Consider the following 25289-nt stretch of genomic DNA (forward strand, 5'->3'; position numbering starts at 1 on the left):
ATATAATTAATCTCTTATATAAAACCTCCACTAATCAGTCCCAACAAAACTCTGATTGCTCCCAGGCAAGCCCTCCCAACCAAATCCCCAGCAGCAGAACGTACATTAAAGCAAAATGTGCAAGAAAAACAGGAACTATCCTATGCCCACTGTATCTCCCTGGAAGAAGAAAAAAAAAAAAAAATTCCTACCTCTGTGATAGGGATAAGCTATTTAGGACAGCTTTTCATGAAGAATAACTCAATTGCTACACAGGTTTCTTAAGTCACTTGAGTACTTTTAAATTTTTATTTCCTTGCTGTCTGCCTCAGTTCGTTGACTGGAACATGGGAACAAGCAATACAGAGAAAAACACTGCTATGCTCCAACACTACAAATATCCAAGTGGACAGATCCAGAATAAACAGTCCCATCCCAGTGGCTCCATTACCTCCTTTGCCACAGTGTGCCAGTGCTGGTGACTTTCACACACATCCATGCGCTCCTTGTGGAAGAACCGGCATTTCTCGGGCACCAGCAGGACGTCACTTACAAATTCACCCACTGAAAAACACAATGGCCACAGTTCACAATCGTCCAACTTCATACAGCAAAAAAACCCTCCCAGAACTCCTCCAAAGGGCACTCTGGGCATGTGAACCAGGCAGAAATACCAATTTAAGTGTAGCCATTTTGGTTCACCGAGTTTCTTGGCCAACTCACCTAATATTGGGGTCTGCTGGGCCAAACCCCAGCGCACCCACTAGAATGATTTATTCATTTTCTGCTTTGACAATAAGGACTAGGAGGAGAGCAAAGCAGGCTCAGAAGTTTTCTTTAAACTTTATTAACAGAATTAAAAGAAAAAATAATAAAAAATCAGAATAAACCTTCAGAACACTTCTCTGCCCCCCAACTTTTCTTTCTTTTTCCACTGACAATGTAAAGAGATAAATTTGATAATTTCAGTCAGTTTACCACTTTAAAATAATCTTTCTTTAGTCTACTTAGGGAGAGGAGTCTCTCCTGCCATGCCATGGTGACTTTTCCACAAGAAACAGTTCTCTTGTGGTTTTAATTTTCACTAATAGCACCTTCCCAGAAATCTGCAATCGTGAAGTCCCTCCCACATTTTGGTAGTTTTCCCACAACTACCACCATGGGTCATTTCAGCTTATTGGGGTGCAATTTTGAGGATGAGCTGTTCTAGAAACAAAAGTTCTCTTCTCCCTGGGAACAGAGGTTTTCTTCTTCCATCCCTGGGGCAAGGTTTTTCATCTCTCTCATTTCTCTCTGTTCAAGCTTCTCATTGGATCACAGCTACTTCAACATCTGCTTGTGTCAACACAGGTGCCTCTGCTCATAGTCGTGGTTAGAATGCTACCTAGATCCTCCAATGCAGTCCATGAGTTACAGGGGGAAAAAAAAGTCTGATGTATCAATTATATCTTCACCATAGCCTTACAAGAGAATTTCAGCCCAAGACTAAGGCATCTCCTCATTCTCCTCCCATCCGGGATTTGACCCTTTCTTCACTGACCTTGGTGTCTCCATGTTGCTTCCTTTACGTGTCTTCACCCTTTCCTTTTCTCTCACTCAAGAGAGGATTGATGTCTGCAAGTTTCATCTGTGCACTAAAAAGAGTTACTATCTCGTCCAGGCCTGCGGATGACCATGTGATCTCTGCCGGGCAGCGGCCGCTCTGTTTTCTGGCCCCTGCCGCGGTCAGTTCCAGCCACGGGATGCTTTCTGTGCGGGGCTGCAGGGCCGCCTCTGCCCTCAACCCCGTGATTTTCTGCAGTGCCAGCAGAACAGCTCGGCGGCTCACGGCCGGAGCAGGGCCCGGCTTTGCTCTGGCCAACGCCAAACGGAGCCGGCCTGGCCCATCAGCCGTGGCTGGAACTCAACATGGCAGAATCTCGGCCGAGTCACAGGCTGAGCTGGGCCCAGCCTGGCCCTGCGGCAGAGTAAGTCCTGGCCCAGTGCGGGTCCAGTTGTCTCTTCAAAAGCCAGAAACAAGAGAGTTTTTCCATGGTTTGTTCCTTTTCAAATGTGATTTCACAGAGGCATGGTCAGCTCTCTTAAGTGGTTTAACAGGGTGTCAGTATTCAAAACTAGCCAGCTGATTGGTTTTGTCAGGTCAAAGGAAGCTGCCAAGGTCCTTACAGGGAATCACTTCCGTAGCTCATGGATTTTTCCGTAACTAAAAACCAAACTACTTAAAACCACGACAGTGTGCTTTGAGGGTTTGGTATATTCCTAAAGGAGACAAGTCACACCAGTTCTAAAAATTATTTCTAAGAATCTAAATAAAAATAGGGTCTCAGAGAGTCCAAGGTAAAACAATGAGCATGGGGTGATCCTGCTGACCCCAAAAGCTGAACTGAATGCAGAGTTTACAGTGCAAGTTAATAAATAGTTGTTCTTCCATGAAAGGATTTACTGATGTGATTTCACCCAAATCTTTGAGAAGACTGCACAAAAAAGTTTCAAACTACTGAATCACCTATTTGGTATGATGCAGCTCATTTGAAAAGTTCCTTCATGTTGTCTGCTGCTGTAACAGCCTGGAAATTTTTATATGCTGAGAGTATTATCTTTGTTTTCGGTATTTGAGCAAGTCTTGTTTGGTTTTGTTTTGTTTTTTTTTCCCAGATGGTTTAATTCAAGATCAACCGCAGCAGATTCACTGCCCTAACCAAAACACAGAGAGCCGGAAAATAAAAACTATACAGCCTAAATATCAGAGTACAACCAGAGTCAGCAAATACACTATTTCACTAATTTCCAGTATCTAGATAACCACAACCTGACTAGCATGAGGAAGCTTTGGCACAATCCTTGTGCCAAACCCAGACTTTTGCTTTTGAGGAAGATGGGAGAATCTCTCTGCTCTACAGACTCTAGTTGGACTTAAAAGCTAGTTTGCCTAATTTTCCATTATCATTCAGCTTGGTACCAACACATATGAATTACAGATCAGAACTAAATGAGCATCACATCCTGTTCTTACCCAAGACATCCCAGCAAACACTGCCACTGGAATCCAAACATGACATTTTCTCCAAGCTGATGTTTTTCTTTCTTTCTTGCAGATTCAAATGCTGCATTCAGTAATTTTAAAATAAGGAGCTAGATACTCTGAGAAGACCAGGAAAAGATCTTCAGCCCAAGTGTTTCAAAGCAGCATTCCCTGCACATATAACCAGTAGCTTTAGGAGTCGTTTGTTAAAATTGGAGAAAAGCTTTTAAGTCAAAGACTTTTCCTCATAGAGTCTCCACAAAGCAGAATTATTTGTCAAACCAATCTTTCACACCATCTTTTCAAAATATATTTTAAATATTGTTTGCATGACCAATTTTTTTTGCAGCCCTTACTGCAGATCATGGATACATCTACAAAGTACAGAGAAGTTAAATAGTTTAGTGTTAGATTACCTGATAAATGAAGACAATGAAATCAAATTACCTTCATCATCCCTTTGCAATTACTTACATTTTAAACAAAAAGAGAGATTGTATTTTCCCCATTTTCTCACGTCAAAATAGGCCAGTTAAATTTTTGAGTTAATAATCTTTCATCCTATTCTATCAGGAACGGTTTAAATGCTTCTGGTAAGAAAAGTAAAACTGAGCAAACTTTAAAACCAAGGGACTCTGCTTCTGGGGGATGAAGGCAGAAGATTCATGAGTTCTTCTCTTCACCTTTGAAATACAAAGGAATCTTCCTTGGTGGGGGAGGGGCAGGGAAGATTAAACAGGGTATGGTGACAGGATCCTACCTCAAGGTCTCCTGTGTATTAATGCATCAAGGAAAACACAACTCAGAAAGGGATCAAAATCCCACAGTTTGACTATAATTCCAGAGAAATGCATCATCCATTTACAACAAGCAATGTGCTGAAGACAGAGATTTATAGACATATGGACTCCAGACTTGCAACTCAGATCTGAAAACCAAAGCTGCCTCACAGGCTGGGGCCTGCAAGTCATGAAAACTGTGAAATACACTAACGAAAAACCTGAATAAATAGTTTAATGCTAATCAAATTTTAGGACAGTGTCAGTAAAATCAGCGTATTTTTCAGCTGGAAAACAGGGGGAATGATTATTTCTAAAAGAGATGACTCCTTACAAATCCAGGGATCTTGCTTTCATCCTTATTTCCATCAAAAGTTCTCTTTATGATCAGGAGATGATCATAAGGAGATCTTCATGATCCAGTTGGGCTTGGTTGTTTCCCAAACTTGAATTTCCACATCTATAAAGACAAGCACCTTTCTCCCAGGATGTGTCCACAATAAATTTTATGTTTAATGAAGTGCTTTATGATTGTCTCACAGAAGGCATTACATAAAGGACAAAGCACACACATGGTTCTGCTCCTTTGCTGGTATTAGCCCATGTCAAATCACATGGTAACCTGAGATAAAGACACAAATTACGAAAACTGGTTTCTACTGAATGCTCCCAGCAATCAGACTCTCCCCAAACCTCTTACAACTCTTTCCAGCAGATAACTGAAAAGAAAGTCAGCCAGCTGAGACTAAGCTCACTCCTAAGAAGATACAGTGCAGTGGGAAAGCACAGTGTCACCCACAACCCACAGGTCAAAAGTCACAAGTTAACCAGTTAAAACATGCTGCCTGATTCCAGCGAGTGGGGACATTCTGGAAAGCACCATGAGATCCATCACAGTTTATCTCATATTCTTTCACAATTCAAAATGGGGACAGGGGATACAGCTGCAAGAAAAAGAGCCTCTTTGAAACAGCAAAGTTTAAATATAGCCATTGAAATAAAATAGAGATATCTTGCCAAGACCAAGCAGGAAGTCTGAGCACACAGAGCATTTAAGTCTCCAAGGCAACAAAATATTAAAGCTTCACAAAAATAGGATCAAAGTATTAAATCCCAGTGTCTTTGTGGTACTCAGATACAATAGCCTTCAGGTTTTTTTGGCATTTGCAGAGAGAATGGGGATTTGTTTTTCATGCCAGGCACCATTATTCTACCACAGCTGTTACCAAGCTGTTGATCTGCTCCAGAAAGACAGAGTTCCATCTTGTAAAAGAAAAACATTTCAGAAAGAGAAACAGTGGAAGTGGTGGAAATGACAACCTGATACAAGACAAGTCTAACAAACTGAGTTGCTCCCTCTGTAAGAATCCAGGAGGCAACTCCTTGCTTCTCCCACAGGAATGCACAGCACACCCAAAGCACACACTCACCCAGGCACTTGTACGGCACGACGATGTGAGTGTGGTCCTTGCACTGCTTCTTCCCACGCTTGCACCAGCTGTCAATGCTGACGGGCTGGTTGGCTTCTACCACATTGGTGATCTGAAGGTCTGGGTACATCTGGGGAACAGCACAGACAGACAGGTTTCTCTCCAGAAAGGACAGAGAAAGTGCAGAGCAGTGAGGCTGATTCTCTACATAGGAACAAGTTGGAGTTTGCACATGGACACACACTCTGCTCTGGATCAAGCTCAGGACAGCTGGAGACATAAAAAAGCTCCAGCTGTCTGTCACACAGGGCTTCAGAAATAGATATGCCACTGCTTTGAGGCAGGAGAAAGCCAGGTCAGGGCAAGAGCCCCTACTGGCACTAAGCTGAGAGGTCTGGATTTGCACAGCAGTGGAGGAGGAGCATTTGGGTATTTGGGTTTGGAGGAGATGTAGCTGTTTAATTCTTTCTGGAGCAGCACAATACCCCCTGGAACAGCAATCATCAACAAATAGGGTTTAGTAACATATTCAGCTTCTCTCATCACTTGTCAAGTTGTGCACCCACCTCCTCAGGTTTCCTCATGCCTGGTCCATTTATGATGTATTAATTCGATCCTTATGCCTTAGTCAAGGTCTGAAGTCCAGACACTGACTTATATATAGGCTTCTACCACATGAAAAAAATGCAGCCCCCATTATATCAGCCTTGTAAAAGAGTTTAAAAACCTTTCCCTTCCAGACATGGTACATTCTGTTGCTTTCCCATTAAAAAAAAAATACATTCCTTGTGGTATTTTATGTGCCTGTCACCTCAGAGGAGCAATTAAAGACACTGGACAAGACCAGTATGTTACAGTGTATCTGGAACACACTAGAAGATGATTATATCTTTTTCAATAAAGTCTAAAGAGCTTAAAAATACTGACAAAATTTTATTAAAATATTTTTCTAACGTTCTGCCTGATCTGAACATGTCACTAAGAACAGCATAGTCACATTCTAACTAGAATAGGTGTCAGGTTTCATTTTATGCAACAGAGAGCAGACACTGGTTAACCAGCTCAGGGGCAGAACACTGGGGTAAAGCCCTGCAAACAGATAAAGATACCTCTGACTTATAGACCAAGGACCTTCTGTGGCAGTGTGAGCTGATCTGAGGTAGCTTCTAAATCCCACTGCAGTGTCCTCCCTGTTCTTCCTGGACAATAACACAGCAGGACAGTGCAGAGAATTGGACTAGACAAAAGTAAGCGCATCTCCTGTAGGGTTTATTTGCTACTGAACAGCTAAATTGGAATCAGATTCCTTCACAGCAGTGAAGATTCAGGATTACACAGAAAATCTCACCTCCTGGCAGTATTGCAGAATCTCCTCCTTTCTTCCAAAGCAGCTCTTGGTCCCAGAAGTGTCAGGTTCCCATTTCCCAGTCTGGATGTTCACATGCATATTTAGCTTCCCGCAGAACATGGCAATTTGAGGTTCTGCCACTGCAAACCCAGTCCCAGCATTGGCTGCAAGGGCCTGTGAAGACAAACCAAAAAAGAAACACCTTGATTGCATTATCTGATCAAAGACTCAACAACTCAACCAGAAATTCTCTGGCATCTTCTCAGACAGCTCCTGCTTGATCCAGAATATCAGTGGAGTCTTGCAAACTATTTTGTAACAACATTCCTTGAGATGGTGAGCCCATCCCAAGTTTTGACCTGCAAGGCTTGTTTTCCCAAACCCTGTTTTTATAATTGAAACAACAGCTTACCAAAACCAAGAGTAATTCCCACTAAAAGGCTGCACCTACATGGACTAAAACAGATGTCTGAAAAACTTACCAAATAACTAATCCTAATAACTTCTGGCAGAAGGACCTCTGTGAGGTTACACACAAGCAGGTATTACTACTACTAATAAAATAACTGTGTCCCACTGCAAGAATTCTGCTTTTTTGATTTTTTGCTCAAACATACAAATAAAGATAATTTCTACTGAATCAGAAAAAAACAGCTGTGACAACCAGCTTCTCAAAGCCTTGTGTCCCATTCAGTGCACTCTTATGGGGAGCTGTTTCAGATGTGTATTCTGTGCACTTCCCAGACTGCACCGACAGACAAGAACCTAACAGTCCAGGCCCACACTTGGGTCAAACTGCAGACTGATCAATGAAAACAAGGTCAGGGCCCCTTTCTGAAATCTTGCTGGCTGACTGAAAGAGGAAAAGAAGAGTAAATTAAATTGCAGACTTTTTTTTTTTTTCTGAGAAGACCAAGTGGATACTGGGAGCTGAACATGCTCTCCTTAATTACTAGCTGTTGCAAAACAGAAAGAGGCATAAGGCAAAAAAACAGATAAACTCCAAAGCTCTTTAAGGTGTTTAGGGGAATGGAATCCATTTCAACTTCTCCAGATAGAAACAGCAATGCACAGAGTCTGCTGGCCTTAAGCTGCTTTTCCTGGCAGGCAACACTACCCCAGGCTATCAGTCCTGACTTCATATTTAACTTTTTGTGCACTGAAAAATGCATGAATTACTGTGGGCACTGTTCACTCCCTACCACCTGCAGACCCCCATCAACTCATATCAATAGCTGTATGCTTAAAGGAAATAAAGGAGTAAAGAGTAGAATTCAATCGGACAACTTCTTTGTGCAGCTCTTAGTTACAGGATATTAGGAAAAAGAATAACTCTTTTTATAACTATTACATTTAGCTCATTTTTCCCCCCTCCCTCTATCACTCCGCCTGGAGATAAGACATTTCAACACTCAGAAAGTCAAGGATTGTTTAGTGCCGAACAGAAGATTAGTGCTTGGGGGAGAAAACCAACCTGAGGCACAAAAGCATAAATTCAAGTATTAACTGCAGAAAAATGACCCCCTGAGCTTTAAGTACTATTCACCCTTGCATCATTTAAGAGAAACAGTCTTATACGGTTTCTACTTACTCTGACCCTTCCAACCAACAGATGCTCATGACAGCATGTTTTAGCACAGGCCACAAAGTAATGAAATACCAAACTACATGTAAGAAATAGCAGCACTGATGTCCCAGTATCAAAATGCTGCCAAATTCACACATATTTTTCAAGTTTACTGTGGTTATGTTTGTTGTACTCTCCGTCCCAAGGAAAAAAAGAGTCACGTAGTCCTGTACCTCCAGGTACAGGAGGAACTCTGAGGAATAGACTGAGGTTGGGAATACGGTGCAGTAACTTGGTTCTTGCAGAAATCAAGCCTTTAATAAACACCTAACAAGTGCACAGACCAGAACCTGTGACAGGTCTTGCACCACCCTCCTCCCTGATGTCTTTTCAGAAGAAACAAGCAAATGTAGAATGATCCTTCAACTCCCTAAACACACACAAACTTTTTAAGAGGCCATTTTTATCTCTCTCCAAACACCACTTTGGTACCAACAATCATTTTCCAGAGAACACAGGACCTAACATGCAGGAAACAATCCCCAAAACAATTTTGTTTTGATGACAACATCGCAACCACATCCAAGTTCCACCCCTGGAAAAAAACTGGAAAGAAATGCAAGATCAAGAACCCAGGAAGCATTAACCCTTGTAAGAATACAAGGCATCAAAAGAGAATAAATGTACGTGCTATGACAGCACTGCTGATGCCTGAAATCTGACTCCTTCAAACTTAACAAGTCTGCAGCACAATAAAGGGAGCAGGAGAGGTGCAGGATCCATTGAGAGGCAGAAACACCCATAAGTAATCTGTTCATCACACTTCTTGCATGAGCAAAACTCCTGTTCAAACACATACCAACCTCCAGAAATCATGACCACCCCCTATTTACATAATGATTCGAGCCAGTGTTTGTTTTTGCTGCCTCTCCAGCTAGCTCCCTGCAAAGGTATCATTCCTCCTTCTTGGATTGCTCACATAGCTTGCATCAGTCGAGTGTTGTTGCCGTAGCTACCAGAACATGCTAAGCCCCAATTCACAGCTGAACAGATGAGACTAATTACTTGCTTGATTTCATCACTTTTAATCAGCCAGCAGAAATCTTCTCTTGAATTGTGCTGTTGGGTGAGTTAATGAAGTTTGAGATACATGAGTTGATTCTTTAACCCCAGGACCTGCAAGGCAAGATTTCTGAGCAATGGACTTCAATTTTTCCTCCACCGGCAATCCACTCCAGCCCTCCATCATATCAGTTATTTAATTTAGTACTTTAATCTCATTTTAGCTGTAACGAGACGACAGCACCTCAAGCTTCATGGAGGCCACACCTTTAACACTGACACTTAAACAGGGAAAAAGGTCACCTTTTGGGACCAAGTAACTGTCTGATGTTTCCTATAATTGCCTTCAGTGTATGAGAACTGGAAGCGGATCCCTCAGCTGCACTCAAGCATCACTCTGCAAAAGGAAGGCTGCAGAACATGTAAACAGGCATGAAGCTTGGGATAAAGCCATGTCCTTAGTTAAGCTCTTTAGTACTTCAGAGAATCCATCATTCCACATTGCAAAGGGATGAACAAATCGACAGCACATTTTTCTCTGGGAATTTCCCAGCCATAAATGGAAGCAGCTGCTTCTTTTAGTGCTGGGAAGCAACTATTCAATCCCTTAAATAAGGAGCCTGACAGATCAGGAGGGGCAACACACACACGATGGAAGAAAGTTCATCCAGTCGTGTACGTCCTTGCTGAGCATTATTTTAGTAGTTATTTTCCTATTAATACATACACGTAATATGAGAGCAACACAAATGTTATTTGGGAAAAGACTGTTCCATAAGCCATTACTTTTCTCACTGGAACTTGCATTTACAAGATGTTTTGGGAGAAACTGGGCTCTGCCTTTTGGCATAATTCTGTAATCCAGTTTGCTTTCCAAGACCAAAGATGTTTTTCATTCCATAAACACATAAATCTCTGGCCAGTTAATGTCAGTTAAATTCCTCACCCTGCCAGCCAGCGCCTGATTTATGGTCCCAAAACCCTGGAATTCAAGCTTCTAGATCTTCTTTTTCTCTGATGGAAGTGTCTGCCCAAGTATCCTGGCTTTTATTTACTAGTGGCCTCTTCAGCTTATGAAAAAGGATTTGATGTGTGAGCATTACCCACCTGGAGGCCTGGGCACCAAGTGTTAAAAAGGGTCATATCTGTTCTTCCTACAAATATCCTCCATCCCAAAGGGATGAGACACAAGGCTAGAGACTTTGGTAAGATAAAGAATGTTTTACATCTACCCCTGAAACACAAGCAGTACATTGCAGTTCTGGTTTATAAAAACATAAACATGAAAATGACACTCATGTCCCTTGCCTTTTATTGCCAGAATCTGTTAAACATCATCACAAAGTAACTTATTTCACATGCTGTCCATACAGCTCCCTATTGAATGCTATTCTGAAAATCTTCCAGCATGCTGATGGGGACTTGAGGATGGAAGGGTGATTGAAACTTTTCTCTTGTGAAGAGAAGCTGATAACTGTAATTCACAGAAATTAGTTCCTAAGAACTTAAGCTTCCCTTAACAGCACAAAGGTATCTGCAAAATGTCCTATTTAACTGAATTCTGCATTTTCAGTGAGGTCAAACATGACTGGAGCCTCATCCAGCTGATTAGAGCCTGGTCCATCTGATCAGATTAGCCAGAATGAGCCTTTATTCCAACAAAACCACAGAGGATGGGAGCTTGAGAAGCATGGAGAGCCTGTGAAGAGAACCCACACCACCCATGCTTTCCATCAGGCTTCCTCTGCAGCAACACAAGAGTACACTCTGCATAAAACCATGGAAGTTTAAGCTGTTTTAAGACTGACACTCCAGCCACTAGAATTTATGAGCTGCTGAAGAAAGCTCCAATAGAGAATCACATTGACTTGGTGGCCAGAGAACAGATTACTGGCTGCTGAGGGCATACCCTGCCTTAACTAACAAGGCAGGGCCTTTTGTAGGATTCTCTACAGGTCAGATCAGAATTCCTGCTCTTGAGAGCTGCATGTATTCCACAACAATGTTGTTGCTACACCGACAAAAAAAAAAAAAAAAAAAACCAAAAAAAAAAAAAAAAAAAAACAAAAAAAAAACCAAAAAAAACAAAACAAAACAAAACTTGTGCTGTTTGTTTTTAATTAAGTGAAGGCCCACAAAAGCAATAAAGCAATACTGGTTATTAAATCACATGAACCACAACCTGAGGGACTTCAGAACTGCCTGTTCAGCACTGTCCTTATTCAGATAAATCATGCTGCCCACCTTAAATTGAAGGAAGAACTTTTTCTGTTTTTTTTTTTGTTTTTTTTTTTTAATTACATTTCCTATTCTATCTGAGCAACTCTGCAAATCTCCCTCTGTCAGTGCAATACTCACAGATATGGAGGATATAAATCAAACACTTTTGAGACCACTGAGAAATTCTAACAGTTCCTTTGACACAAAAATGAGCCCTGTTACCTTACCAGCTTTCCTCTGAACATAACCCTCCATGGCTGCTGCTTTTGAATGTGTGAGGATTCTAATGTTTTGCCCTTTCTGGACTGAAAAATTGGTGTGAATGTTTGTGCAGGGACTCAACTGCTTCAACTGCACCTCACATATTAGTGCTGCCTCCAGCTAATGTCCATAGGCCTTTTTCCTTCCACAGGAAGGAGAGGCCAGCCCTTGGCAAAATGAAAATTAACAAGAGCCACCGCAGTCACAAACTGAAGCTATTGGAAGGAGAACAGCTGAGCTGGCACTGTAAAGTCCAGTCTTCCTGGATCACAACGTGCCATAGAGCCCTTAAATCTAACATTCATTGCCATGAATCTCACCTGGAAATTAATGGTAAGTCAGTATTGAGGAAACCAACACTTCAACTAAAAAGTGAGGGAAGTTGGCAGAAAAACTTTACACACAAGAACTTCTGGACAGAATACTTAAAATTCCCCTGTTTTGGATTCATAACTTGTAAATGCAAGCAGAGCTCTCAATTCATACTTCAAATGGTGTTTCATGCATTGTTTTCCTTAGCTCCTCTTCCTGCTTTTATTCAGCAGATAGGTGGCTTGAACCCAGGAAGGCTAATGAATGCCTGACACAGCAGGCAGTAAATCTACAGACTAGCAGCTCATCCTAGCTTTATTGCTTTATTTTTATTTAAATTGCTGATAATTACAATAATGCACATGGGCAGGGATCCAAGACAGGAAGAATTACTGTCTGCAGGCCGATCTGGTGTGAGCTGATAATACCAGCCTGGGTTTGCTTTTGAATTTAAATGGCAGAAATCTCACTAAAGCAGTCTTTGGCTTGCTTTAACTTGCTGGAAGGGGTGGAGTTCTCATCTGCTTATCCTTTATTGACTTTTGTGGTGGAGGAGTCTGCACCAGCAGAGAACTGGGAGCCAAGGCAAGAGCTGCAGTGGTAGCTGGGGTGCAGTTTATATTTAGATGCCGGTGTTTATGGCCAACATGAAGCCTTGAACACTCAGAAGTTCAGTGACAATAATCCATGTACTTCCACGTGTGCCAACCACAGCCGTAGGATTACAAAGACCTGCTGCAGCCTGAAGCATTCCTTACTGCTTTGCACATTCCACAAGGAAAAGATGAGATTTCCAAGTACCTTCGACTCATAGGCAGCCATTTTGCCCTTGGAATTTGTGCTCAGGAGGTATCAGGTTATTTCCCCCTCCAGATGCTCGATAAGGGCCTACAGGAGTCAAAGAGCACATAATCCGCATGTGAGACATTTGCACTGTGAACTGCTGCATTCAATAGGGAATGCCACACTGCAGACAGCGCTAGGCTGGGGGAGAGGTGATCAAATCCAGAAAAGCCATGACTCAGCACTGCCTCAGCTTCCTGAATTTGCTTGTGTAACACGGTTGCCTTTGGCATCCTCTTTTCTATCCCTGGAGAGACAAAAGTTCGTAACAACCCCACTGTAACATTCCCTGAACAAACATTACTGTACCCCAAACTGCATCCTTTGAAAAAGATCAATTTCAGGGCCTCAAGCTTTCAAAAGTACAGTTTGGGTGTAATGGCTGACTGGAACAGTTTAACACAAAGCCTCCTTAAAAATAAGGGCAAGGGAAGAGGAAAGAATAAACACTGATAATCCTCACACAACTCACAGGTAAGTCCAAATAGATTTAATCAGCCAGGTCACCTTCCACGTGTCACAAGGATTTCAGGGACAATTTCCAAGCTGTGTCAGACAGACACACTCATGGCCACTTCCCTCCCCTTGCAGCAGAACACTGCCACGGCACTATTTTGAAGTCCCCTTTTTACAGCGCCACCTTAAGTCCTATCCCAGCCCAGTTATCACTGGGCTAAACTGAGGCACAAAGTCAAGTGACTTGCCTAAGGTCACCCAGCAGCAGGCTCGGCTCGGTTTAATGTTGTCTCCTTGCTCCAATCTGTGTCATCACTCTGTCTTGTATGGCCCGACTAATTACCACTGTCCCACATTAATTATTTGGGCATCTGAGGCACAGAGACCCAAGATGCCCTGTCAGTCAGCAAGTGAAAACTTGAGTGCAAGTTAATGTTTTCACATTCACTAATATTCTACCGAAAAAATGGCCACAGGACAGTTTTGTCTTCCTGGACTACCAGAACAGAGATCCAAACTGAAGCCTAAGGACAGCAGCTATGGCTTAATAATGTTTGAAAAGTTTAACTCTCAGGATTTTAATTTCTGAGCTGATTGTTAATATGAACCATACTGTTGATACCACAAAGGTATCACTGAAAGCAGCACATGTGAAGAAGTACTGAGACATGCTATTTTGCAACTTCTCCATGGTTTGATAGGAGAGTTCAAGCCATCTTAAGGCACTTTAGCTACACAAGAGTTAGGGAATATAATCACTGTAGTTATCAGGATACACATTCCAAAATACACAGGAAAGTACATTCAGAAAATCTTTCATCACTTCAAAGCAATTTGTTCAAGGCAAAAGTAACTCTTGGACGAAAACTCATCACAAGTCACACACCCACATGAGTTGTCCACTAACTTCCCTAGTGGCAAAATCTGGCAGAAAGGAGACAGAATAATTTGTTAACATCAGGCACAGAAAAACAAACCCCTTACTACTGATTCAAAGTGATTTAGCATTCCAGGAGGGAACAAACTAAAATTCCTTCCTCAAAACAGCACAACCATTTGTTTCACAGATCTTGTGAAGCTCACTGGGAGTTGTGCAAAAGAGCCACTGCTGGAACCTGTGGTTCCTCACTCTGTCTATTTGTCTAACCACTCGGCTGACTACATATAAAAAGGCTGCACAGATTGCACTTCTATCTAAAACACAATGATCCAAAAGGCAAGCAGGAAACTGAAGGGTGTATTTTAACAGAGAATTTGAAGTGGCAAGGAAAAATTCCTGAGAGAAAAAAAAAAGCAAGATAAAAGAAGGATAACAAGCAGGAATGTGGTTTGCAATGCAGTCTGAGCTTGGTTCAAGTATCCATCCCTTTTATAGCTGTTTTTCAGCATCACAGATTGATTATTTATGTGCACAGACTGCATGTGTTTTAAACATGATAAAATACTTGGAATTTTCAAGCCCTGCAATTAGGCTACAAAGCAACTTCCCGACAGCACGCAGGAATGATTCAACAGGTCCTGCTCTGACCACGCTGGAGCTCTAAGGGTCATGCCTATTGCTTTCCACCTCTAAATTCACTATCTTCTGTAAAAAAAACCCAAAAGTCAACCCAATTAATTGGTAATTCTGTCCTCCAAACAATTCAGATGAAACTTCAAATCGGCAGAGGAAACTATGAGGTTTTTAAGTCTTGGCTTTCTAAACCATGCTAATGACCACCTTTTCAAAACTGGAAACCACTAAAATACAGGGCTGCTTTTATCCTTGCTGCTGCTCCCCGAGGTCCGTCAAGCTTATGTTGATCCAGAACAAAAATTAACAAGTCACCAAAAAATTATGGAATAGCCTTGCTGTTTCCAGAATAAAAACTTAGGATACTTTTCTACTTTAAGTCCACCCAAAAGCACAGGTTACTTCTACAAATTTCAAGTCTATGAAACAGTCAGCAGTAAGTATCTGTAACTGAGAACAAACAGCAACTCTGGCTCTTTGTAAATATTTTTTAAAATAATGGAAATTGGGATTTTAAACCAAAACCATTTTCCCATACACCTCCTCCTGTTATTTAGTCAAAGTTGTTATGGAGCATCTTTCAGGCAGCAGCTTACATGACTGCTCACATATGAAACAAGATCTTTTAAGAACCTTTAATGTCTAGGTATGCAAAAATCAGTGCTTTAAAGATATTCCTATACTGGCACTGTAAGTTTGTTCAGCTCTGGTAAACAACATCTTTTTCCTTAAAGAAAACTTCAATGCGAACACTGTGCCAAGAAAGTTTAGTTTACAGTTGGCTGCTGATTAGGAAAAGTTCCTACCACTCACAGCAAAAAAAAAATCTCAAATTGTCACCAAAAGAGTCTTTCATTTTCCTTACTGCAGCTATTTCTGATGCCAGCAATAAGAGTCGTGAAAAGGCTGCCAGCTGTCTTCCACTACTGCTAGCGAACTGAAGGTGAGGGAGCAAGCCCTCAAGCAAGGGCAGAATGAAGAACGCCAAGCACCACCCTGGTTAAGTATGGAAGAAGCTGGAGTGCTGGAAGAAGGCTCAGATCAACCCTTCTTACTTCCAAGAGTCTGAGGGCAAAAGCTTTATTTGCTCATTTTTAAGCTTACACACACAGCCAACCAGTCCTCAAAAAAATCCTGTGACTATCAGCAGAATTCAGGCTCAGATCTCCCAATTTATCTTCTTCCAAAGCAGAGGATGAAAAGTAGATTTCTATCCATTCTCAAACACCTGGACCGAGCAGTCTGACACATGAGAAGTCAAATGACAAAAAGCCTTTTGAAGTACGCCCAAAATTTGTCAGCAGCAGGGTCACAGAAAGTAAAGTACCTCAGCAATGGCTTAATGTATTTCCATTTTTTCCACTCTTTAAAAGCAATCCTTAGTAATTTAGCAGCATTTTATTTCTGAAGCATTAATTCATCAGCTGGGGTTTAACAGTCACAGCACCACCCCACAAGCTAGGCTTGCACACAAGCTCTAATGGACATATTAACCAGCTCCTTCACAGGAAGCAGCAGAGCTCTACTTAGAACAGCTGCCTAATGCTATTAGAAAATTAAGTGGTAATTTATAGAACAGACTCAAGCTGGCTGGGTTGAGATGCCCATTACTGATTTTGCTGATCCAGGAAGTAAAACTAGCTTCACAGAAGCAAGCCTAGAACCTCCAATATTTGAGGGCTATCACTGCAGAATATTTGCCCAGCTTTGCATGTTGAACACCTGAATTTCTTATGCTGAATTTTATAGCTCTTCACTCTATTGAGCTGTATCAGATTGTGTAGCATTGCATGGAAATAAACAAAATGGGAGAGGTGATTTTTATCTTTGGTAAAATGAGATTTTAACTTATTAATAGTCTCTCCTAGGTTTCAGTGGGAAGCATGACCCCTCTGTACACTGATAATTATTTCCGTGATGTTTCTTTATTCATTTTCTGAAAAATTTCAGGGTAGGGGAGAGAACATGATTCTTTTCTGTCGGCTTAGCTGAAATACAGTTGACCATAAGATTAGTAGAAGAACTTACATGCTGCAGCTGCACCCACCTGATGGGCAGGTTCTTGATGAGTTTTAAGTAATTTGACACTTCACTGAAGGCTTCTAAGCACAGAACAATCAGGTGCTGAAAGCTTTATTCCAAAGGTGGAAGCAAAAACTGCCTGTTCTGCAACTGCAAGGGATATCACTCTCTGAAAAAGAGCAGGCAGAACAGTTTTAGATAATCTTGTTATGCCTTAAAGAGGCACTGTCCACTGAGAATTTCCATTACTTCAACTGATATTCCTCTTCAAGGTCTCTGAATGTATTAGTATTTCTTAATTTGTTTTTTAAACCCTTTTCCCAGGCTGTCCATAATAGCAGCTTTTTTTTTTTAATATAAAGACCAGCTGGAGGAACTGTAAAGAAAACTGTCAAGATACGTTATTTTGAACACAAGCATTCCAAACAATTCTTTATCTTCCTGCTTGGAAAAGACTATCAGGCAGGGAAAGAAGTCACTATTGACTTTTACTTAGAGATGCTTTTCTTTCTCGTGCTCAGATGATCTTGGGAGACATGCTTGAATGAGAAAGAAATAAATGGTCAGCCTTCCAAACGTGTTTTGCTCTCCTCGACCCCACAAGCAGACAAGGACTGCGATGAAAATGCTGACTTAACATGCAAATCCGATCACTGGGACGATGGTTGGAGGGTAGATTGATCTGCCTACTGATGCAATTGGCCACTCACCATTTTCCTAGCCATGGGCTGAGTAATTTCAATTGTACCTTCTCAAAGTCAAAGGACAAAAATGTTGCATGAAGTTCTAACCCTGGCGAGTGGTGGTTTTATGTTTCACTAGTTGACTTCAGACATGGTCCACTAAGGTGTTTTTTTAATTCAGAAACCCAGCTATGCACACATCTCAGCTGCAAATATTAACTCTGCCAGAATCTGGCAAATACTTGATGTGGATTAACCCCACAGAATCTACTCAGATGTCTCAAATCATAAGAGCGATCACACAAGAAAGCTATGCTAAAATTATCACCTGCAATAGCATGAGACAGCCAGAAGCATACCTCATTCTAATATTATTACTTTGGACATCTTATGAAAGAAAATCACTGAGAGCACAAATAAGTTCCATGCTTTAATTATCCTGGAGGCTGCCTCTCCCTGCACAATTCCCAGCCAGCCTGGACAGCAGTGGGACCAGTACTACATGGATTTGTGTTATGAGGCTAGGAACATTCTGAGAATATTGCACTAAGATCTTTTGTATCTCATTGTAGTACCTATTGGAGGAGGAAAACAGGTTTGGTAACCAGCACAAAATGGATTTGTGGGTGTCAAGCCAGGACAACAAAGGCAAATGCATCAACTATTCAGTCACAGTCATACAACTGCATTAGAGGCTGTCCATATTTTCATAGTTATAACTGTCAATTAAAGGTTCTGGATGTTAACCCAGAGAGGTGGGAATAAGTAAGAACAGTCCTCTGCTTTGGGTTGTTCCCAAAGTTAATTCACTGCAGGAAGCATCCTAACAATAGTGCCAAGCACACCATTTTAAGTGGCACTCAGGAGTCAAGGTGGGGCAGACAGGACGAACTATCCACTTAAACATAGAAGAGAAAAATGAGAGCAAAAAAAATGTCTCTACAGACAGCACTAGGCCAAGCATTTCCATACACAAACTAAGCCCTGGTTTCATCTTTCTGTGATACAAGCATTTCAAGTCTGGCTCAAGCTAAAGATGTCCCCATCCTGATGCATTCCAACAGACTGCATCACTCCAGCATGTTCAGTCTCTATTTTGTACCTTACAGGACATTTGGTGTATTCAGCAGCTTAATGACTATTTTAATCCTCTTCATCAGTGAAGAGCATCATCCTGGACATGTTTTAAGCAGAGACTGTGATATGGATGCTGCTCAAAAGAACTACCTGAAGAGCCACTCCAAGGCACAGCAGTCATTCCAAGGCAAATACTAGAAAACAAAAAGAAATCTCTGCTTTGCTTGATCTGGTGTATCTAAAGCTTGCTGTTATAAACAGTAAAAATCAGCCCTCTTTTATGGCCTGAGACACAGCTTAGAGCAGGTCAGAAGCATCCTCTTAAAAAAAGACAAAAGACTCTCAGTGGCAATGCATCTCCAAGTCAACACCAAGGAAAGAGCTGCTGAAAGTTTAGCACATTAAACCTATCTTAGTTAATGTTGCTGCCAGCTGTGGCTAAATGTTTGTTATGCCCCCAGTTATAAGATAAAAATAAATGTAAGAATCACAGCCTAATAAAACAACAAAATTATGAGTAAAGCTATCAGGCACTTAGATAATCAGGAATAATGATTCAAATTTTTGCAAAAATCTTTAAAGACAGTGACATAAAGCTCAAAAAGCCAAACTGAAATCAAGGACAACAAAGCAAATGCAGTAAAATCATCTTTGCTTTTGCCTGGAGCAAAAGGCCATTCAGGGTCTTGGAAAGCAGTGCTCCTCATGTCTCTGCTACAGCACACATGAAGCTTGCAGCCCAAAATTTTCCTGGCTGTCTCCATAATATTCTTCCTTAGAGCACCCAGTTTAGCAGTTTGCACACACACCACTAAAAGTATGGCAGTGGCCATTTCAGAACAGCACTGCTCCTGAAATCCATCAGCATCTATTACAAAAGGACTACAATGCTGCATTCTGCTCTGGGCCCTGCAGTGAAAGAGGGAATTAACATGCTGTAGATGCTTGTAGATGCTCTGTGGAAAACCTCTCATATAGTTATATTTTGAAAAGTATTCTCCTCCTCACGCTAAGTCCCGTGTGAAGTAAGTTGCAAAAGCTTGCTCAGTAGAATTGAGCGCAACAAATCCACCCAAACCCAGGAATTTCAGCCTCAACTTCAAAACGCCTTTTGTCTGTACTGTGGATTTTACATTTTCGCAAATTCAAAAGAAGATTTCCTGTCATTTAAAAGCCCAACTACGTGAGGAATCCAGCTCTTCTAGTTCCTCTTCCTGGCAGTCAGGATGCAAAGGGAAGGACCTGTTGTGCAGGGAGAGATCAGCTGGTTTATTTCTTTGACCCTTAACCTGAGAAACAAAGATATACTCTGCAGCAAGACACAAGGATTTGAAATTAAGGATTATTTAAAAACACTGCATAAAACACACCACTATGGATTCAAACACAGGTAATAGGTTTCAGCTCTTGTGATTAGTGCAAGTTCTTACTCACAAACTCAAATGTGTATGCCATGAAAAAAAGACAAAAAGTGCATAAGCCCATAGGCAGGAGGAGAGGGATGGAACAGGTGACAAGCTGTGATCCAGCCCATAAAGACAGCTGTAGACAAGGCAGGCATACAGCAGTGCAAACCCTTCCACCCCATCCAGCCTTTGCTCTGGCAGATCATTCATCTCTGCCTCAGCTATTGGGAAATTGCTTCCGAGAAAGCGGTTGTGCCCACATACTGACTGGCTTTGTTGCAGGGCAAGTATTGATGCAATTTGAACAAGACAGCATTTATCAGGAGTGACAGGGGCAGGAACATGCTTTTTTTTCCCCCTTCTTTCCCCAGTGTCTCCTGCAGTGACACAATGCTCTGTCCCAAGTCCAAACTTCACACATGCAAAGGAGCACCACAACATTACTCTGTGACCCCCTCAAGAATTCCCTCAGCCACTCCTGGGATCTGGGTCTTGCCCAGGTAAGCCACAGCATCATGTCAATCCATGTCCAAAGGCTGAGCTCTAATACATCAATACACTGGAAATGCAAAATCTCCATTTTTTTGGCTGGTTACCAAGGGAAAACCTTCTCCACCGCCTGACATTTCCAGTACTGAGGCTCTACTCAAAGCCTCTGGAAATGAAGTGGTTATTGAAACCTTGCAACTCAAACTACTTGGAGGCACTTAAATCTTATCCCAAGTCCAAATGGGAGCTACAAGCATCCTGCTCCATTCAAGATTAATAATTGGTTTCCACGATAACATGCACCCTCAACAATTTCTCAGTCTCCTTTTTTCTGAGCAGGCAGCACATTTCAGTCCATGCACAAGCACTGCTGCATTTCAGAATTCATCTTCGACCAAGGCAGCTAAGGCAGGCTCTGTGCTCTGCTTGGATCCTGACACCATTTCATTCTTCTTTAGGGTTTCTAAACATGTTTGTGATCTTGCAGCATAAAACAAAACACCTATCAACTTCAATTTCTTCAGTGAGGGCTTTGATAAATTATGCAGGGAAAGACACATTCAAATGCTAATACACTCTCTGGGAACACCAACCACAGGTTTGAATCAACATTTTGCATTTAATCTTTGAGAAGAATACTTATGAGATTAAAGCAAATCTTCCCCTCTCTATTTCAGGCCACAATTACTGTAAGATGACCAGTGTAAGAAGTCAATGGTATTAGTGAATTATCCTAATTTCCTAATTATCCTAATTCACACAGATTCCTCTAGGACCATTTTTGGCAAGTTACTAGGCCTGATATGAATGACAGAAGATTAAACACTGATTGAAAAACCAACTAAACTTAGACCTGGCAATGTGTCATGTCAAATCCAAAATCATATAGAGAATTTGGTGATTAAAAGCTTCATGCTGGAGGGTACTGTATGTCTAAGCAAAGACCAGCTTCTGTTGTAAATATGCAATCCAAATCCACTTGGAATCTAACAGGAGTGCATAAGATTTATTGTAACAGATGGCATGGGTAAGATTTTTCTTTTTGTTGCTGTCATTTCACACTATGCAATGACATCATAACTAGTGAGATTCATCAACACAAAATCCAAAAGAAAAGGAACAAAGCTTTTGGCAGGGAGCTAGAGCTAAAAATAACATAAGAGCCTTTAAAGAAAACTCCAAAGATTAAAAATCCAAATGTCTGGCTTTTGATTTAAGCATCTCAGTACTGAAGTTAGCGTAAGACAAGTCCTGGAAAATACCAAGTAGTTTGCTAAACCTCTGTTTCATCTCTGCAACATCATCACCAGATGCAGATCTTTGAGTTCACCTCACTGGCTCCATTTGGAGCTTTTGATGGGTTCAAGAACCCAAACACAACATCTTCATGAGAAAACACAAGCCCTGCTATAGTAGAGAATTAAAAGAAAAATAAAATTCTCACTAATGCAAGAATTGAAAGAAACCAACCCCCTGACCCTCAGAACAGCTCACACATTTGAAAATATAACATAACCAGAAAACATTTGTTGGAGGAAGAAACCTAAACGAGAACAGGAACTTTCAGTGTTAAACACTGCATTTATTTAAACATGAAGCCATCCATAAGGAGATGATAATTAGCTACTTTTAATAGAAACTTCATTGAGTATCAAGCTGCTGTTAGAGTCAAGTAAAGCATGGCCCCAGCCAGCTTGGTGTGCCTGTGTCTGCCTGTCCCTGTCCTTGACCTGGATCAAAATACACTTTTCACTACTATAATTTTGTTAGAGAGAAGCTTACTGTATGAAATTACCTAAATGCATCCCTGTCACAGAGCCAGAGCCTGGTATCTGACTTCTGAGGCATGTTTATCATCTGCTGCACCTCAGCACGATGTCACAGGTTGCTGACACTGCCAACAGCTGTAACACATCAATGACTCAGTGCCTCACCCCAAAGCTTCTCCAGCGCAACTGGGAACCAAGGCAAAGCTCCCACCTTCTGTGGGTTTCGTTGGGGTTTTTTTTTTCAGGCTGCGTGTAAGTTATACTGACAATTTTAATGCCCTTCATACTTGGTAGTTTGAAAAACTTGAGCTCAAAATCATCATTTGATAATGATTTTCCATTAGTCTCAAAGCACAGTGAAGCCATCCAAGCCAAACAGTTATCGACTTGTCTCTTCCATAAGGTTCTCTGAAGCTCACATACTGCATGAAATAACTTCAGACTCTGCTTCATCAACTGAAGGCCTTGTCTAGCCACAGCATTCTACCGCACAGCTCACCTGTGCAGGAAATCCTGGCACTAGAAATAACTGGTGAGACTTTTGAAGGTCCAGAGGAGGAATCCCCCAAGAAAGCACTGGCAAAGAAGATTAGACTAAGCTCTGTAAGCAGCCACTGATCTGCAGGTTGAGAACTAAGAATTCCCTCAAACCACTGCTAACAGATGTTACTGCACAGCCCAACAGAGTCATCTTGAGGAACAAATCACCAGGAAAAAACCAGCTCAAGTGAAGCCACTATCCTTGTAGTAAACACACCAACATCAGGATAGTCCAGCTGCACCAGTCCTCACAGACTTGAGCCAGTCTTGCCAGGAGAAATCTCTAAATCAGATGAAATGTACATGAACCAGGCTTGCCTGTAGTAGAGAACAAAAGGCTTTCTGGACTATGCCTCACCCAGCAGTGAGCTTCCCTCAGGAAACAGTGCCAACATGTGATTTGACTTCCCACTGTCACCAGCAAAAATGGAAAGTGAAATAAATCACCAAATGCCACAGAGAGCAGCAGCATTTGACCGTGCGTACTAGTTAAGAGCGCCTAAGAGGCTACTGAAAATATACACTAAAATGAAGGTCTGCAATATATTCATTTGTACAAGAGCATTACCACAGCAGGCAAACACGACAACACAGAGTTAGAACTCAATTTAGTACATCTACAGATTGATCTTTCAAGAATAAGGAGTACATCCTTTTCCCCACTGGCTGTATACAAAACATCCCTGTAATTCCTCCAAATGAAAAGCTGGTAAGCAGCTTAGCCACATGTGCTCCTGATCAGGTGGACACCTGATTACATAAAGCTAAGCAGGCTGGGTTTGGCTGCTAGAGAGATTAGTTTAACATCATTTGCAGAGCATTGGTGTTTTGATCATTCATCTCAGGTTGTAACTTAAAACTCTTGCAAATGCACATAAAGACAAAATTTTGTGTTTTAAACATCAATCCTGCAGAGCAAGCATTAGAACCTATGGACATTTAGAAGCCAGGCTAAAAGGTGGATTGCACTTCTGTATTCTTTGGTACGTAGGTTTTCCATGTTCTCACCTAAGGTAGCATAGCTTAGAGAACGCTCAATCACAAATACATATTTAACTCCAACTGAGAAGGCAGATGGAGGTGGAAGTAGTAAATCTAGTGCTGAACAAGTAAAAAAGTGTCATTCACAAGCTAGATCTCCATGTGAAAAGTGTGTGTGTGTGCATGTGTATGTATCTCCCTGCTTACAGTTGCAGGAATTCATAAATTAAAAGAAATCAAATCTAATGTTAAGAAATTACTCTAAAAAAAAATCCCAGCCAAATTATGTCTCCCAAAATGCACTTTTCCCTGTGCACTGCCCCTCAGGAGTAAGAGTGCTGTTCCTACAGCACCAACCACGTGCCCTGTATAAGTAACAGTATTAACAGGCTAAAGTTACATCTATTCTACTGTATCTGAGGAGGAGCCATCAACCTCTCCAAACCAGAAAAAACACGTCATTTTGGTTAATTCAAATTTACTCAAATCTTCCTTCTTACTGCTTTGTAACTCACACCAGTAAGCACACAATAACTATATATCTACACATCGAAAAATTGTAAAAGTTTGCACAATGTTGTCAACCCATTTCTCCCCACAAACCTGAGACTTATTGGCACCTATAGGAAAAAGCTGAAAAGGAAAATACCCAAAAGCAAATTATAACATTAATATAGTTAATGCATAGTCAGAGCCCTAACTACCTCATTTAAGATACCCAGCAAGTAAAACCTGTGGTAGGAGATGCCATTTCACTGTGACAAATGCACTGCAAGTAGAGAACATTTGCATAATGCGTGCAGACAACAGTTTAGGGGAAAAAAAAAAAAAAAAAAAGGGGGGGGGGCAATCTTGCAATTTCAAGTACAGTTCTGAATTAGGAGCCTCACCAGAAGGGTTTCTAGGCCATTGTGAGTATTCAAAGCCTTCCAATTAAGAGCAAGTATCTTAAATTAACACCATGTTTCAGAGGTGCTGACTGCCTGAACTTAATGACACCAAGTTTTACTGCACAGAAGAAGCACAAGAGTGAGAGTCTGAGGGATTGCATCAATTTCGAAAGCCTGAGGAGTTAAAGAGCAGAGAGTGAAATGCCCAAAGTGTAAAAAAAGAAAGGGAAAGGCTTTGCCTTCTAAAAAGAAATAGATGGGCATGGTGTATTTCTCTTCTATTTTCAGATGAAGAACAAGGTTTTGGTTTAAGTACGTGTGTAGAGGCAGAGGCTGCAGTCAGGTGACTTACGCTTCCAAGATAGAGCCCATACTCCTCCAAGACACACACACAGGGAAAAGCAATGGCAGAAGTTTTACAAGGCACATCTAGAGAGAAGCACAACTGGAGTAGAGCACAGGGAACTACACTAAACCTTCCCTGCACTCCCAGGTGCTGGAGGAGAAGCAGTGTGTAATTATAATACAACTAAAGCCACCTACAGAACAGCTTTTGAATAACTTGCAGGTGATGCAACGACCACATTAACAGAGAAGTCATTCAATCCCTGGTAGAGCTATTGATGCCTAAATAACATTT

General features: G+C 41.4%; 1 protein-coding gene across 13 annotated transcripts in view; it reads right to left on the reverse strand.

Moving 5' to 3' along the window:
* Nucleotides 1–25289, reverse strand: part of APLP2 (amyloid beta precursor like protein 2) — a 67078-nt gene that overhangs the window by 20899 nt on the left and 20890 nt on the right. For 12 of the 13 annotated variants that reach the window (XM_053997110.1, XM_053997108.1, XM_053997111.1 and 9 more), the window contains 3 exons: nt 6559–6732; nt 5211–5340; nt 431–543 (listed from right to left, as the gene is read on the reverse strand). In XM_053997110.1, coding sequence (XP_053853085.1) covers nt 431–543; nt 5211–5340; nt 6559–6678 — 363 coding nt within the window. In that variant the 5' untranslated portion in view covers nt 6679–6732. Of the gene's footprint in view, nt 1–430; nt 544–5210; nt 5341–6558; nt 6733–16820; nt 16953–25289 lie in introns of those variants that run through there. The other variant, XM_053997112.1, reaches the window with a different exon arrangement.

This window comes from Vidua macroura, chromosome 22, assembly GCF_024509145.1.
Source record: "Vidua macroura isolate BioBank_ID:100142 chromosome 22, ASM2450914v1, whole genome shotgun sequence".
NCBI classification, from domain to species: domain Eukaryota; kingdom Metazoa; phylum Chordata; class Aves; order Passeriformes; family Viduidae; genus Vidua; species Vidua macroura.